Below are 17,005 nucleotides of genomic sequence, written 5' to 3' on the forward strand. Positions count from 1 at the left end.
CTGACATCTTTTACTTCTCCTTTTTACTCACTTTAGCTCCAGCCACATTGGTCTTCTTTCTATTTCTTGCTCACACCCATAACCCCGTTCTACTTTTGAGCTTCTGTACTTTCAGCTCCCTATACCAACAAGGGTCTTCCCACAGATGCTCAAACACCACTTTCTTAGGGAGTTCTTTCCTGACTATCTGATCTTGTCTTGCCCTAAAGCCTCTATTCCCCCAATCTATTATTCTCAAGACCCTATTTTTTTTTCATAGCATCTGACATTGTTTACCTATTTATAATCTGATTTCCTACCAAGAATGTAAACTTCATGAGATGAAGGACCTGCTTTTATTATTATTATTATTATTTATTTATCTTTGGCTGCACTGAGTCTTCAGTGTTGGGCAGGCTTTTCTCTCGCTGCAGCCAACGAAGGCTTCTCATTGCGGTGGCTTCTCCTGTTGTGGAGCACAGGCTCCATGGTCTTCGGGCTTCAGTCTTTGCAGCACCTCGGCATAGTAGTTGCGACTCCCGGACTCTAGAGTACAGGCTCAGTAGTTGTGCACTGGTGCGCTGGTTTACTTGCTCTGCTGCATGTGCAAGCTTCCCTGACAAGGGATCAAACCCTTTTGTCCTGCATTGGTAGGTGGATTCTTGACCAATGGACCACCAGGGAAGTCTGAAGGGCCCTGCTATATTCCAGTATCTAGAACGCTACCTAGCACACAGTAGGAGTTCAGTATTTGCAGAATGAATAGATGAACGAATGATTAAAAAGTGTTAAGACTATTAAGTGCTATGATGATGCATTAAGGAATTTACCGTTTATCTCAAAGCAATGAAAAATCTTTTGTATATTTTGAACATGGGAGCGGCAAGTTAAGATTCGCTTTTTGCACACTTCACTCTGGCTGTTGTGAAAATCCAATGTAGGAGAGCAAAAGTAGAAATAGAGATCAGCAAAGAAACTATGGTAAATGGGAGATATGGTGGCCTAAACTGGACAGTGAGAAGTATCAATATTAGAAATATTACAGAAAATAGCACGGATAAGACAAGACCAATGACTGGCAACGCTCCCTCGACAGAGCTTTTTTGACTCTTGAGGGTTCCTGCTCGGTGTTCCCACCCCCTTACTGTATTCACGATTCTATTAACAGCACCTAACACTGCACATGGAGAAGGAAATGGCAACCCACTCTAGTGTTCTTGCCTGAAGGATCCCAGGGATGGCGGAGCCTGGTGGGCTGCCGTCTATGGGGTCGCACAGAGTCAGACACGACTGAGGCGACTTAGCAGCAGCAGCAGCAACACTGCACAGTACTCCTACCTAGTCTACCCACAACTAGACTTTTCCACTATATTCCTCCAAGGCAAGAACGGTATAGGACAGCCCTAAAATCTCTCTTGAATCAAGGTCACCTCAGTACGCCTACTGAATGAAGGTCAACCCCCTTTGGTGACATAGCTAGCCCTGGAATTCAGAGCTGTACCATGTTCCAGGCCATGTGTGGGCCTCTCTTATTTCGGGAAAATCTGTGGTTCAGCATCACCCAACAAAAATTACGAGAACCAGCAACCAGAGAGAGAATTTTGCGTTGGCCCTGGGAGAGACTACCAGAAAGCGCAGGTCACGGAGAAGGTGGGGAAGCAAGACCGCGGTACCCAGAGGACTAGAAAGAGAAACTAATTGCCAGGAACTAGGCGACAGTCTGCGCAGGGGGCACATCTAGGTCCGCGGGTTCCTACTTCTAGACGGACCAGTGACCGGCTACGGAGGACGTACTGGAATCCCCAGGGTGGCTCTGGCTCCGCCACCGCAGCCGCCATCATGCGCCCGTATTCCGCTCGCTTACAGCCCCCAAAGGCCTGAGGCGACGCGGCAGACACTCACGCGGGCTTAGTCTCGGAGCGCCAGTGACAGGAGACACAGCGGTGGAAAAGGCACGAAGGGTCCTGGCTCGCGTCTGCAGCGCCAACCACGCAGGGAACGAGGGGGCCGCCATGTCGGCCAAGACGGCAAGCGGGAGGGGACAAGCGCGGCTCCGGGTCAAGGGGCGGGCTTGAGGCCCTACTGCGCAGGCTGGCGAGCCTGGCCCCGCCCCTGGGAGGGAGAAACAGGAAGCACGTGGGCCTCGGAAAGCAGCTGCTACTGCTGCTGCTAAGTCGACTCAGTCGTGTCCGACTCTGTGCGACCCCAGAGACGGCAGCCCACCAGGCTTCCCCGTCCCTGGGATTCTCCAGGCAAGAACACTGGAGTGGGTTGCCATTTCCTTCTCCAATGCATGAAAGTGAAAATTGAAAGTGAAGTCGCTCAGTCGTGTCCGACTCTAGCGACCCCACGGACTGCAGCCCACCAGGCTCCTCCGTCCATGGGATTTTCCAGGCAAAAGTACTGGAGTGGGGTGCCAGCAGAGCCACAGTCAATTAACTGTGCAAGAAAATACTCTCCACGTAGAAAAAGAAATGGAAAGAAAACAAAAAGATTTTGTAAAAAATCGAAGCTGTCAGTCCAAAGACAGTTGCAAAGAAGAAATGTGGCTTATTGGAAGGCAGGTGAGAGCAGGATCTCAAATGGTCGGGGAGTCTGGCAGCCTACCCTAAGGCCCTGCTTCTTTGCAGTTGCTGCTTTCCTGCACTTTCTTGAATTAAAGGAAGTCTTCAGCTAGTGCAAGTGATGTGCTTTAAGGAGAGAGGCAGTATCCAATAATAAGTAAAAGGATGGCCTCTTGAGCCAGACTAGTTCAGTTCAGTCTCTTCCTCGTGTCCAATTCTTTGTGAACCTGTGGGCTGCAGCATGCCAGGCTTCCCTGTTCATCACCAGCTCCCGGAGTTTACTCAAACTCAGGTCTATTGAGTTGGTGATGCCACACAACCATCTCATCCACTGTCCTCCCCTTCTCCTCCTGTCTTCAATCTTTCCCACCACCAGGGTCTTTTCAAATGAGTCAGTTCTTGGCATCAGGTGGCCAAAGTATTGCAGCGTCAGTCCTTCCAATGCATATTCAGGACTGATTTCCTTTAGGATGGACTGGTTGGATCGCCTTGCTGTCCAAGGGATTGTCAAGAGTCTTCTCCAACACCACAGTTTAAAAGCATCAGTTCTGAAGTGCTCACCTTTCTTTATAGTCCAACTCTTACATCCACGCATGACTACTGGAAAAACCATAGCTTTGACTAGACGGACCTTTGTTGGCAAAGAAATGTCTCTACTTTTTAATATGCTGTCTATGTTGGTCATAACTTTTCTTCCAAGGAACAAGGCTCTTTTAAATTCATCGTTGCAGTCACCATCTGCAGTGATTTTGGAGCCCAGAAAAATAAAGTCTCTCACTGTTTCCATTGTTTCCCCGTCTATTTGCCATGAAGTGATGGGACCAGATGCCAGGATCTTAGTTTTCTGAATGTTGAGTTTTAACCCAACTTTTTCACTCTCCTCTTTCACTATCATCAAGAGGCTCTTAAGTTCTTCTTCACTTTCTGCCATAAGGGTGGTATCACCTGCATACCTGAGGTTATTGATATTTCTCCCGGCAATCTTGATTCCAGCTTGTGCTTCATCCAGTCCAGATTTTTCATGATGTACTCTGCATATAAGTTAAATAAGCAGGGTGATAATATACAGCCTTGACGTGCTCCTTTCCAGACTTGGAACCAGTCTGTTGTTCCATGTCCTGTTCTAACTGTTGCTTCTTGACCTGCATACAGATTTCTCAGGAGGTAGGTCAAGGGGTCTGGTATTCCCATTTCTTTCAGAATTTTTCCACAGTTTATTGTGATCCACACAGTCAAAGGCTTTGGCATAGTCAATAAAGCAGAAATAGATGTTTTTCTGGAACTCTCTTGCTTTTTCGATGATCCAACAAATGTTGGCAATTTGATCTCTGGTTCCTCTGCCTTTTCTAAATCCAGCTTGAACATCTGGAAGTTCACAGTTCACGTACTGTGAAGCTTGGCTTGAAGAATTTTGAGCATTACTTTGCTAGCATTTGAGATGAGTGCAATTGTTTGGCAGTTTGAGCATTCTTTGGCATTGCCTTTCTTTGGGATTGGAATGAAAACTGACCTCTTTCAGTCCTGTGGTCACTGCTGAGTTTTCCAGATTAGCTGGCATATTCAGTGCAGTGCTTTCACAGCATCATCTTTTAGGATTCGAAATAGCTCTACTGGAATTCCATTGCCTCCACTAGCTTAGTTCGTAGTGATGCTGCCTAAGGCCCACTTGATTTTGCATTCCAGGATGTCTGGCTCTAGTGTTCACACCATTGTGATTGTCTGGGTCGTGAAGATCTTTTCTGTATAGTTCTTCTGTGTATTTCTTGTCACCTCTTCTTAATATCTTCTGCTTCTGTTAGGTCCATACCATTTCTGTCCTTTATTGTGCTCATCTTTGCATGAAAAGTTCCCTTGGTATCTCTAATTTTCTTGAAGAGATCTGTAGTCTTTCCCATTCCATTGTTTTCCTCTATATCTTTGCACTGGTCACTGAGGAAGGCTTTCTTATCTCTCTTTGCTATTCCTTGGAACTCTGCATTCAAATGGGCATATCTTTCCTTTTCTCCTTTTCGTTTCACTTCTCTTCTTTTCATATCTATGTGTAATGCCTCCTCAGACAACTGTTTTGCCTTTTTGCATTTGTTTTTCTTGGGGATGGTCTTGATCACTCCCTTCTGTACAATGTCACAGAACTCCGTCCATAGTTCTTCAGGCACTCTATCAGATCTAATCCTTTGAATCTATTTGTCACTTCCACTGTATAATCATAAGGGAATTGATTTAGGTCATACCCTGAATGGTCTCGTGGTTTTCCCTACTTTCTTCAATATAAGTCTGAATTTGGCAATAAGGAGTTTCATGATCTGAGTCACAGTCAGATCCCAGTCTTGTTTTTCCTGACTGTATAGAGCTTCTCCATCTTTGGCTGCAAAGAATATAATCAGTCTGATTTCAGTATTGACCATCTGGTGATGTCCGTGTGTAGAGTCTTCTCTTGTGTTGTTGGAAGAGGGTTGAGTTTAAAACTTGACCTCACCATCTTTAGAATGTGTGATCCTAATGCATCATATATCTGGTTATAATATTAGCATATTGATCCTCTGTGCCATTTAGGCTTTGAAAATTAGGAAGTGGAAAAGTTAGTCCCTCAGTCCTGTCCAACTCTTTGAGACCCCCATGGACTGTAGCCTGCCAGGCTCCTCTGCCAATGGAATTCTCTAGGAAAGAATACTGGAGTGGGTGACCCTTCTCTTCTTCAGGGGATCTTCTGAACCCAGGGATTGAACCTGGGTCTCCTGCATTGAAGGCAGATTCTTCACGGTCTGAACCACTAAGAAAGCTCCTATAGGCTTTAACTATAATCAGTGATTCTGTTAGCTTGTTTGTAGATCAGGTTAAAATTACAAGAAGGCAGAACTCATTAGGACCTAGAAAATCCTGGTAATCCTTAGAGGAACTCTCTTTATTTTCTACCCTAGGATGGATTAACATACAACCCTTAATAAAATTATCCTCTATTTTTTTCAATCGATGTGTATAATACTTAAAGTAGATGATTATAATAAGAACAACTGGAAACAAACAGAACTGAGCCTTGTTAAGCATACCAGGTAGAGCAGGTGTGCAGGTGTCCTACCTGTGAACATTCAGTGTGTTATGGGCATCAGTAAGCATGCAGCATGATAATAACAAGTATTTGTAGTAATCACCTTCCTCAATCTTTTCTGCACTCTTTATCATCCCATTATTGTTCCAAAGTGGAACAATAGATGTTAGATGTGTTTGTTTCCTAGGGCTGCTGTAACAAAGAACCAGAAACTGGGTGACTTACAACAGACATTTATTCTCTCACAGTTCTGAAACTAGAAGTCCAAAATCCAGGTGTTGACAAGAGATGGTTCCTTCTGGAGAGTCTGACAGAGAATCTGTTTATGCCTCTCTGTCTCTCTCCTAGTTTCTGATGGTTGTTGGCAATTTCTGGCATTCCTTGGTTTGTAGACACAGGACTCTAATCTCTGTCTCCATCTTCACATGGAATTCTCCCGTCCTCCATTTTTAAGATTTAAAGCATGGCCTTTAAGTCAGATGGATGTGGGATTTGAATCCAGGTTCTGTTTCTTTGTGATCTTGGGCAAGTCCATCTAAACTCTCTGAGCTTCAGTTTCAGAGAAAATGGGAACAGTATCATCTTCCTGAAAACGACTACGATTAGGTGAGTAATGTTTTCAAAGCCATAATATAAAAGGTGGCCATTCAAATTAAGCTTAGGGTCAATGCAGCAACCACTTTTTCTCTCAATTTTGCATATTTCAGTAGAATAAAGTGCAATGCCTATCTCATAGACATTTAGGGACAAATGAGAATGAATCCTTAGAGAATTAGTTCATATCCAGAGACTTCTCAATTTCTGAGCAACATGTTAAGAGATTCAGTTCCTCGTTCAAACTGCTTATGATTTCTTCCTTTTGTTTTAGTCTCTCCCTAAGACAAGTAGATCAATTCTTCTGAAGTTAGAAGAGCCAGAAAATTCTTATTGTTTTCTCTGATATCAAATACTATGAAATTTGTTCTATATTAAAAGTTAAAATGTCACTTGTAATGCTATAAATGGGCAATAATGCTGTTTCATGCAGTATAAAGAGTAAAGCATGTACTATCATGTACATAGAAGTTAGTAAGAATAACATAATTTTTCAGTTAGAAAAGATGTTAGAAGTATAAACAATCATGATAAAAATCTTTTTTTAAGCCTTCATGACCAAATAATCCAACAAAATGTAGAAGTCAGGTCAGTTTCATGGGCTTGTGACTTACACATAGAAGAGCCCTGTGCTTGGCTTAGTATTTGTTGTCTCTGTCTTTAAACATTTTACAATTTTTTACAAAATTTTTTACACTCTGTATTTTCAGTTTGCATTTGGTCCCACAAATTACGTAGCCAAGTCTACATATGTAGATCAATTTTAAATATTAAGATTTTTTTTTACAATTGGTTTTTGCTATATTTGAAATCTGCATTAATCCAATGACTGTCAGGGAGCTGTTTTTAATTTAAAAAATAACATAAAAAGTGAGTGAACCAAATTTCCAGTTATAGGATAAATAAAGTACTAATGATGTAATGCACAACATGATGACTATAATTCACATTGCTGTATGGTAAAATTGAAAGTTGTGAAGAGAATAGATCCTAAGAGTTCTTGTCATGTGGAAAAAATTTTTCTTTTTTCTTGTATCTATATGAGATGGACATTAAACTTATTGTGATAATCATTTCATAATATATTGTCAAATTATGATGATGTACACTTAAACTTATCCTGTGTTGCATGCCAATTATATCTCAGTAAAGCTGGAAAAATGAACTCAAAAATAAATACATGCTTATGAAAAAAAGCGAGCGAAGTATGTTGATTGACGAGCATGTTAAAGAAACAATATGTAAATATATCCAGGTATGTGGATGGACTTTGGAACCCAAATATCCATCCAGACATTATACATTAAATATATCATGGTGTATACATACAACAGAGAGGACTACTTAGACACATCTTAATCCTAGTTGAACATTATAATTACTTTAGAAGATTAAAAAAAAAAAAATCTCTTGGTTCCCTCTCTCTGAGATACTGATCAGTTGATCTAGGTGTGTTTGTAGCCTTGGTCTTTTTTTTTTTTTTTTGCTTTTAAGTTTCCCAAGTGAATCTAATATGTATGCAGGGTTGGGAACAGAACCATTGATATCAGCCCAGAAAAGAGGAAAGTGAATATAAATGTATTAACATGGAAAGTTGTCCACAATATTCAGTGAAGTTTTTTTTTTTAATGCAGGTTATAAGGCATTTGTAGATCATATGATTACACTTGTGTAAAATATGTTTAATACACAATACAAGTTCTGGAATGGCAAACAGTAAACTGGAACAGGGGTCAGTGCAGGACTCATGAAGAAGTAACTTTCTATTCTTCTGTACTTAAATCTTTACATAAAAATGCTGATTAAGAAAAGCATGAGAATACAGTATTTTTAAAATCAGTAAAAGCTTCACATCTTTATTTTCATTAAAAAAAACATGGTGAGTCTTTGATTTATATCTTTTAGCTCTTTATCACATGAATACTTACAATTTGTACTAGACACATCAAAATTTTGGTAAGCTTACCCTTCAATAAAATAGAGAAGTGTTGTCACAAGCATTGTCTCCTTTGAATTAGCTGAAGTCATTCCCCTTTCACAGATAAGAAAACGGAGTTAAACCTCTAGATTCTACTTTTTAAAAGAACTGAGACTCAAACCCACATCTGATTCCAAGTTGCATACTCTTTTTTACTCTATTATACCACCTCCTTGATAGCTTGCCCTACACAGCATTGATGCAGACAGGGGTCACTCTATACAAGGAAACAGAAATTGACTGAGTAGTATAACCTTCCAGGCATATTCCAAGTAGGAATAATTATTGCTTAACAACATGAAGAGATGCCTCTCATGCCTATTTGTACCTACTTATGGAAGACAGAAGGCTAAAATGTTTTCCTTGAACTTTTGGTTTCCTGGAATGAAGAAATGTCATATTTAAGAAGTTTGGAAATAAATGTTCTAATTGTGATATATTGCATGCAGTGATCAGCAAATGATGTATGCTTTACCATCAACTGTTCCGAATTTGACCTCTTCGCCCCTTCTCTTCTGCCACTTTGCTTGAGGCTACTCTTTTCTCCCATATGTGTATGTGACTGTGTGTGTGAGCATGTGTGCATGCTCAGTCACGTCCAGCTCTTTGCGACCCCATGGACTGTAGCTGACCAGGCTCCTCTGTCCATGGGATTTCCCAGGCAAGAATACTGGAGTGGGTTGCCATTTCCTTCTCCAGGGGATCTTCCTGATCCAGGGATTGAACCTACATCTCCTGCATTAGGAGGAGGATTCTTTACTACTGAGCCACTTGGGAAGCCCCAAGTCTTTTTTTCCCACCTCAGTTATTGTAAGTTTCCTAGCTGACTCCTGGGCTCTGCTGCTACTCTTTCCTCCCTACAATCTAGTCTCCACCCAGCAACTGAGTGAGGGTTTTAGTGTTTAAGTCGGATCAAGGCATGTCTGTCCCCATATCACTCAGAATAAAATCCAGAGTCCTTACAAGTGTGATCTGCTTCTCCTCTTTGCTGGCTCCTTCCCTGACTGTCTCCTATCAGTCTTCTCCCTGCTCACTCTGCCTCTGTTACTATGTCTTGAACACACCAACTCCATTCCCAAGTCAGGCCCTAGGCATCTGCAGATTCCTAGGTCTAGAACACTTTCCCAGATACCTGCATTGATGATCTCTATTCACATTTCTGGCAAATTTCCCCTTCTCTCTGAGGCCTTCCTTAATCACCTCATATAAAATAGTATCTCCTTTTCCTTTACACCACCCCTGACATTTATTTAAATATGCATTTAAAATGTATGCAGGTATTTATTTATTGTCTGTTTTCCACCATTAAGAGGGAAACTCCCTGAGAGTAGGGACTTTGTTCTTTTTACTGCTGGACTGGCAAGGCATAGAACAGGGCCTTTCAAGTAACAGGCATTTAACAATCATGTGTGAATGAATCAAGCTTCCCTTTACACTTTAAAGCATTCTTTTTGCTTCTGTCCTCTAGAAGCATACAGGAAAAATTATTTTTCCTTCCCTAGAGTGCTGTTTTAATTCACCCCAGCTTTTAAGATAGTTTTTATATATGAATATACTTTTCTTACTGCAAATGCTGCTGCTGCTAAGTCACTTCAGTTGTGTCCCACTCTGTGCGACCCTATAGATGGCAGTGCACCAGGCTCCCCCGTCCCTGGGATTCTCCAGGCAAGAACACTGGAGTAGGTTGCCATTTCCTTCTCCAATGCATGAAAGTGAAAAGTGAAAGTGAAGTCACTCAGTCGTGTCCGACCCTCAGTGACCCCATGGACTACAGCCTTCCAGGCTCCTCCGTCCATGGGATTTTCCACTGCAAATGCTAAATAGATGTTAATCATTATCATAAGGGATTGTGATATGGGTTAAAATCATAGGTAAAGCTAACACTCAAACAGTCCCCAAGGGATCCCACCAAGGTCCTCTCTGCAGAGAGCAGGCAGCTTGGGATGAGGTGAGAGCCTGGGTAGAGAGGAAGAGAACCAGGCTCAGTTTTTTGTGTGTCCTGAATTGAAACTGGTTTTGTATTAATAAATACAACTAAAACTGTTCTGTAGTCTTATGCAACCCCTTACCCTCCCCACCTCCCACCCACAGCAGTCAAAACCCATTTTACACTTTTAAATGCTAGACTTACTCTTATCAAACACAATTTGTTTTCAAGTTGAACTTTAAGGGTGACTCTATTATCCTTTCCTCCCACTTTTATTGTTGAATAATAAAAGATTACGCTAAAATTTTCCGTTTTCCCTGAAATACAGGTAGGCTTTTTTTCTGTCCATAATCACGCTAGGAGGTTTTGACCCAGGAGATGGTTTTCATTCATTGTGGGGTGGAGCGAGGGGAGAAAAAAATCCCATGAGAGGATAAACTTATTAGAAGAACATATTTTTGTTTTATCTTACAGGTCAGTCTCATCCCACACGGCCAGTTCAGAGGATGCTAATATAAACCTTGCCCACCTCTCTCAGCCCATCTTTCTTACTCAGACAGTTTCCCAGCAGCTCCCTGATGGAGATACAATCTTCCGTTTCCAGGATGAATCGTGCCACAGCTGTCCCTCCTGGCAGATGACCCTTCGTCGTCTCTCTCTTGACACTGTCCAGGACGACTCCTCGGATGTCTTTAGGGTTTCCTGGCACACCAAAGATGATACACAGGCCAAGACAGTCCTCTCCTATCAGGTTACAGAATTCTTCCAGCTTGTCAAACCTACTTTTCTTGCTGAAAGACTTCTCTGCCTTGGAATCTGGGTTGGAGGGGTCAGATTCCACAGGAGGAAGAGAAGCCATCTGCAGTGTCTGCACGGCCAGCTGAAGCTGTATTTGCTTATCAGATCCCCAGAAGGTCCAAACCCAATCTGCCCCAAACAGGAAGGCTTGGTGCTTGGTCATCTTGGTGGTGGTGAGCCACTTGTCAGCTCCTTTCTCTTGGCAGAAAGTGACAAAGTGGATTAAGAAGATCTCATTGAGAGTGTTTGAATCTGGGCACAGATTGCTCAGTGTGTCTTCAAATCCAAGATAGGCCTTCAGTTTCTGAGCTGCGTGGATGATAGCTCCACTGACCACCTCACAGACGCTCAGAACCTCTTTGTCCTTTGGAGCCAGCTGTTGTGATGGTTTCTGCCCCATTTCCCTGCACACGCTGAACACTACTTCTAGATATTGAGCACGTGAACTGTTTTTTTTCAGAGTAAAAATTCTGCAGTGAAGTCACATCTGTGAATGTGGTCCCAGTTTTCGAACTCTACAATTAAGCATATATACACACAGCTAAACAAACATGTTAGGTCTTCCTGTTTGCCAACTGGGTGTGTTGTACTCATATGGAGTCCTGCTGGTTTATTAAGTCAGAGATACTTTCACAAAAAATCATCTGTCTTCTAGTTATATTCACCTAACTTCAAATATTTGGTAACCTCTTCTGAGACAAGTTTCCTTTTTTCAAGTTTTAGTTTTATTAAAAAATACTATTTAATTCTTTAAAGAAAGAAACATATGTATATAACTAACTTCTTTCTACAACTAACTTCTTCAAACTTGTAGGCAAGTCATTTTGGTTTGCTTTTCCGATACCCCTTTGCCATGATTCCTCATCCCCCAAGCTCAGCTGCCTGTGTTTCCTTTCATGAGAAAGTTTCTGAAGTAAAGGCCTTAAATTTTCATCTGTTGATACAGGCTATGCATGCTCAGTGGCTTCAGTAGTGTCTGACTCTTTTCAACCCTATGGACTGTAGCCTTCCAGGCTCCTCTGTCCATAGGATTCTCCAGGCAACAGTACTGGAGTGAGTTGCTGTGCCCTCCTCCAGGGGATCTTCCTGACTCAGGGATTGAACCCATGTCTCTTACCTCTCCTGCTTTGCAAGTAGTTCTTTACTGCTGAGCCACTGGGGAAACCCTGATACAGGTTACAGACCCCCCTCAAACAAATTTCTGAGAGTTTGTGAGCTGTAAAGAGTTGGTGTTACTACTCTTTAGATCCAAAATAAAGGCGACTTGGTTATTCCCAGTAAAGGAAAACAAGTAACCCACAATAAAAATATGAGGCAGTTATCAATTGACTTTATTTCTTTTCATATGGTAATACCAGCAGTGTAAATATCTTGTATAAAGGATATATATCATCAAAAAAATTTAACCTATCACATATCATCAGTGATGTTACACTGTCCTGAATAAGGAATATTTGGCATCTGTAACAGTCTCCTAGTATTTTTAACCAGGATTGAATAACAAATGGTTTTTCAAATGGTGACATATGTTCACATTAAAATAAAATACAAATACACAAAGAGTCCAATACAGTTACCAAATAGTACATGATAGGGACCAAAAATATTATTAGCATTGAGTCATTTTAATTATGAATAAATAGTAATTTAGTATCACAGGGTTCCTTGATAAGAAACTTGGAAACTTGCTAACTTGAAAGGTCATGCCACTGACATTCAAATATAGTTTATTAGGCAAGTCTTCAGACATATATTGAACTGCCCACCCTACGCTAATTTTTGAAAACCTGTCTTTACCACCACTGACTATCATAAGTAATGAGATAGTAGTGAACAAAAAATTGGATATTTTTCTGATACCTCTAGAAAATAATAAACACAATAACAGTTTTTATTGCAGCTTTCAATTTTCTTGATAAAGAATATTTGGGCCCTGTGCTACAGAAAAACATGAACTGCATTTTATCATCACACTATAGCCATTATGAAACTAATTTTGCAGTCTTTGAGTTACTGAAGTCTGAGACAAAATGTTCAGACAAGTAATCAGCTTTAAAAAAAATCCATTTGCTAATAGTCTGAGAAATGTGCAATTAATAACATTAGGCAGACTGTTAGTATTTTGATGCAATGATATGTTTAGCAAAGAGGAAGATAAGAAGCTTAATACTGTAAAGGGTTTTGTTTTGGTTTCTTCAGGAATTATTTCTACAAATTTGGGGGGAGTTTCTTGAATACACTCAGCACTTAAAATGTCCCTCAGATTCTTCCTTATGAGTTAAGAGGATCCAAGACTAAGGCTGAAATTTTTAAAAAGCTATTCAATAATTTTGTGAAATGTCGTCAAAGAAGGGGTATTTCACATATGTTAATTTAGTCTGAATGATCAACATCATTAGAGTTCAGTTTGGGGGACAGAAATATCATTTGGACCTCTTCAAGAAACAGCTGGTATACAAAAATTTTGCTCACTGTGTTTTTTTAACGTGATCTTTTTACCATCTTCCTTATGTTACAAAATAAAAGTTCTATTTTCTATGTACTAAGTATATACATATATTTAGAAAAATATATAAAAATAGGACAAAAAGAGGCAAGTGGAGGTGTGGCTGGCATATAGTGGACACACTGAACGCCTAAGAAATTCCACAATTTGATTTCGAAAGCATGTAACATCCTGCTTCGAGGGCCGCAGTGCTATCACATCAACGTGACAAAAAATCATTCACATACTGGTCACTGCTTCCCAAATCCTCCATGCTGTGAATGTGGATGGAAAGACTATGGTAAAATACTCATATTAAATGCAACACTTTAAATATAATATATCACAGATTTTTTTTTACATTAAATAGAGGAGAAACAATTATACTCTCATTCACCAGTGTCTCAATTGTCATGGCAACTTTAGAATTAGCACCTAATCCCTGCTTTCCACCTCCACTTCCACATGAGAAGTGGGAACGATAAACGACACACAGCCTGTGGCTTGCTGTAGATACTGTGAGTGTCCGAGGAATAGAGTGGAACAAAGACGAAGGGCTCCCTGCTCTCATCCAGGTGCTATGGTCAGACGTTCGAGTCTTCATCAGTGATGCTGGCACTGGGGGAACGGGCAGCAAAATCTTTAAACATGTCATCTTCCTTTAACATGTGCTGGAAGACAAGGAGGTGGGAGTCACACACACCAGGCACCTTGAGCTCTCCACTACACAGGCAGTCCCCTTTGGGGTGACTGTCAAGCTTATTTTTAGAATATTTGAAATTCGTTTTACAACTTACAGTTAGGTTGTTGATGCCCTCAGAGAATGCACCTATCTGTCTCACTGTCCCTTCTGAGTCTTCCATCTGCAATGAACACACCACGACATGACAGACTCATTTGCACAATTTCAAGAAAAATGCAGCAAAATGAACACAAGTCTAAGAAGAAACAGTGCAAGTGGCAAGGAATGGGGTGGGAGCAACAGAATACTTCCGAAGCCATCTCCTCCTACGACTGCAACTGGACATTAAAAATGAGAAGAAAAACACTTTGCTGGCACATTGAGCCCAAAGCTCTGATGTTGACAATGGCACCAAAGAATATTCATTTGAAAGCAATACTCAGATCCATGACCTGATACTGAAAAGGCTAAGGAGTAAGAGGTGTCCATTCCTGACTTGTTTTGGTATGTAGATTTCCTTAATACTGAGATAGGCATAACATAGGTAAATAGTACAGGCTTTGAAGCCAGCCTGGCAGGCTGGAATCCCAGCAATTCTACCAGCTCTTCTGTCTTAAGTTACTTAAGCATTCTGTGTTTCAGTTTCCTTATCTCTAAAATGGGAATAACAATGCTCCCTATGTTTTAGGATACCCTGAATATTAATACATGTAATGTGCTTAGGCTAGTACCTGGGATGTAGCAAACAATCTGTAAGTGCTTGTTATTATCTTACTATTATCTTTATTATTAGGTATTTGAAGAAAACATCTTTAGTTAGTAGACAGCACACAAAGTTTTCAAACAGTGAAAGAACTTTGAAACAGGCCTATGGTGTCACGTTTACCTGCTCTAATCGGTCCAGGTCATCCTCATCATACAGGCGTACATCCAAACCAGGCTTAAATCCTTTCTTAGATGTCCCTCCTGATGCCTGTCCCAACTCCATCGGACAAACATATTCCTCCCCATCTTCCTGTTTCTTCTTTCTCAGGTTCCCAAAATTGCTGAAGGTAAGCTTCTTTGGCTTTAAAAGAAAAACAAACAAAAACAACCAGGGACTTGATAAAACTCACATGACAAAGGACCAGAAACACATATAATTTAAGTATTCACACTACCAAGAAAAGCAATTCGATGACTGGGTATAAGAAAAACAAAGACATCTCAGGCATATGGTTAACACCCAAATATGATAAATGATCCTCATTATGAATCTCAGAAAATTAAGCTCGTTCTCCTTATTCATATCACTAGCTGGGTAGTCACTGTGAAAAGCCAAGAGCCTTAATTGTGACTGACCTTAATGCAATGAGATTTCTCAGGGCTGAATCCAATTTTGCAAGGTCAAAAAGAGGAAAGAGCCATTATTGTATATTCTTTTTGAGCGAGGCTATGATTATCCATACCAGTAACTGCTAAAAGAAGCCCTCATTTTCAGGGAGAAAACTTTGAGAGAAGGAAAAAATCCATCTTTTCACTGGATAGTACCTGAGACTGTATTTAAAGGAGATGCTGATGTTGAGAATTTATATACAACAGACTCTTTCAGAGGTTTCAAATCTGACACATTTTTTTAAGGGAGAAAGGGAGCTAAAGAGAAAGTATTGAGTGGGTAGGGGGAGTGTTTTTTTCTTTTTTCTTTTCTTTTAAAAGGGGTTAGTGGAGGTGCCACGTTTGTGGAGGAACTGATAAACCCTATCTTCACATTAATTTAATTGATATAACAGACTTAGAAGAGTTCACCGAAGAGTGATTTAAAAAATAAAAAGTGATCTAAACTTGGTATGATCCATGAATCCAGGTAAATCTGAAGATATCTACTCTGTGCTGGTCTACCTTGAATCATTGCTTGAGTATCCTTTCCTAACTTACAAGTCTGGTTATTTATGAGAAAAAAAAATATCCTCCTCTTATGCTTGATTTATCCATAGGATAACGGCAATCAATATTGGGCCCAAGACATGGACTTTCTGCATTGGCAAAAAAATCAATGGTAGATGCCAACATCATGTTCTTCACTCCTGTTAACTCTAATAAATGATTTGAGCAAAGATCCCTCCAGAAGGAAGCCTTCAAAAATGCATTTTCCTAACTACTCTTAAAGAATCATTTACCTTCAACCCATTCACAAAACTTAGAAAACCTAAGAAAATGGGATAGCCAGGTAACAGCCAAGACTGAGTCTTTGCTATAGGCAATTATAAAATGGTAGGAGCTTGAACCAACCTTCACTTTGGCGGTTGCGGTTAGAAGTACATAATCTGGTAACTCCATGGCATCCCGCTTCTGGTGCTGGGCTTCTGCACCGATCAGAAGGTTGAAGTGAGTGGCCAGATGTCTTCGCAACAGGGTCTTACTTGGTGGGATGTTCAGTAACTGAGCCATTGTTTCTACGTTAAAACGAGGTTCTAGAACCTACAGGGAAAAATAAGACTGTTGAAGGCACCATGGATCACACATGCCTGGATCGCGCTTTATAGTCGGTAAAGCTCTTTCATTTACTTATCTCCAATGACTCTCTTGACAGCCTGGTGAGGACAGACAAACTGTGGACTTTGATTTTCAATTTAAGTATCTTTTCTTTGTTTTGCCTAAGCTAGTGAGAAGCAGGGCTGGTCCTGACACCCAAGCATTACAAAGTTGGGGCTTCTACCTCTGAAGTGGCACCTTTGGGAATCGACTCCTTATGCAATATCAAGGTGCTGCTGCTGCTGCTAAGTCACTTCAGTCATGTCCGACTCTGTGCGACCCCATAAGACGGCAGCCCACCAGGCTCCCCGTCCCTGGGATTCTCCAGGCAAGAACACCGGAATGGGTAACATTAAGGTGCAGCAATGCAGTATTTAAAACCCCTCCCAAGGTTTTAAAATATGATTGTATGCAAGCCGATGGCCAGATGTTATCCAACAT

The 17,005-nt window shown here is 40.9% G+C and overlaps 3 protein-coding genes across 16 annotated transcripts in view; all 3 read right to left on the minus strand.

Moving 5' to 3' along the window:
* Positions 1-8,463, minus strand: part of MRPS35 (mitochondrial ribosomal protein S35) — a 50,838-nt gene extending 42,375 nt beyond the window's left edge. Inside the window, exon 1 of one of the 2 annotated variants that reach the window (XM_061417556.1) lies at positions 8,150-8,463. Coding sequence is in view for 1 of the 2 variants with exons in the window: in XM_061417555.1 (XP_061273539.1) it covers positions 1,882-1,993 (112 nt within the window). In the remaining variant the exon portion in view is untranslated. Of the gene's footprint in view, positions 1-1,881; positions 2,083-8,149 lie in introns of those variants that run through there. The other variant, XM_061417555.1, reaches the window with a different exon arrangement.
* Positions 8,464-8,477: 14 nt separating this feature from the next.
* REP15 (RAB15 effector protein) lies at positions 8,478-12,100 on the minus strand. Its single transcript, XM_061417558.1, has one exon. It carries the CDS (start codon positions 11,284-11,286, stop codon positions 10,588-10,590), a length of 699 nt encoding a protein of 232 aa, XP_061273542.1. The 5' UTR covers positions 11,287-12,100; the 3' UTR covers positions 8,478-10,587.
* A 94-nt stretch (positions 12,101-12,194) lies between these two features.
* PPFIBP1 (PPFIA binding protein 1) overlaps positions 12,195-17,005 on the minus strand; it is a 206,241-nt gene continuing 201,430 nt past the window's right edge. For all 13 annotated transcript variants that reach the window (XM_061417546.1, XM_061417550.1, XM_061417549.1 and 10 more), the window contains 4 exons: positions 16,322-16,510; positions 14,940-15,119; positions 14,169-14,234; positions 12,195-14,042 (listed from right to left, as the gene is read on the minus strand). In XM_061417546.1, the coding sequence (XP_061273530.1) occupies positions 13,956-14,042; positions 14,169-14,234; positions 14,940-15,119; positions 16,322-16,510 (522 nt within the window). In that variant the 3' untranslated portion in view covers positions 12,195-13,955. The remainder of the gene's footprint in view (positions 14,043-14,168; positions 14,235-14,939; positions 15,120-16,321; positions 16,511-17,005) is intronic.

This window comes from Bos javanicus, chromosome 5 (genome assembly GCF_032452875.1).
Source record: "Bos javanicus breed banteng chromosome 5, ARS-OSU_banteng_1.0, whole genome shotgun sequence".
NCBI classification, from domain to species: domain Eukaryota; kingdom Metazoa; phylum Chordata; class Mammalia; order Artiodactyla; family Bovidae; genus Bos; species Bos javanicus.

Bases quoted from the DNA above. Each gene is read 5' to 3' on its own strand.
- REP15 (XM_061417558.1), bottom strand. From the start codon at position 11,286: ATGGGGCAGAAACCATCACAACAGCTGGCTCCAAAGGACAAAGAGGTT.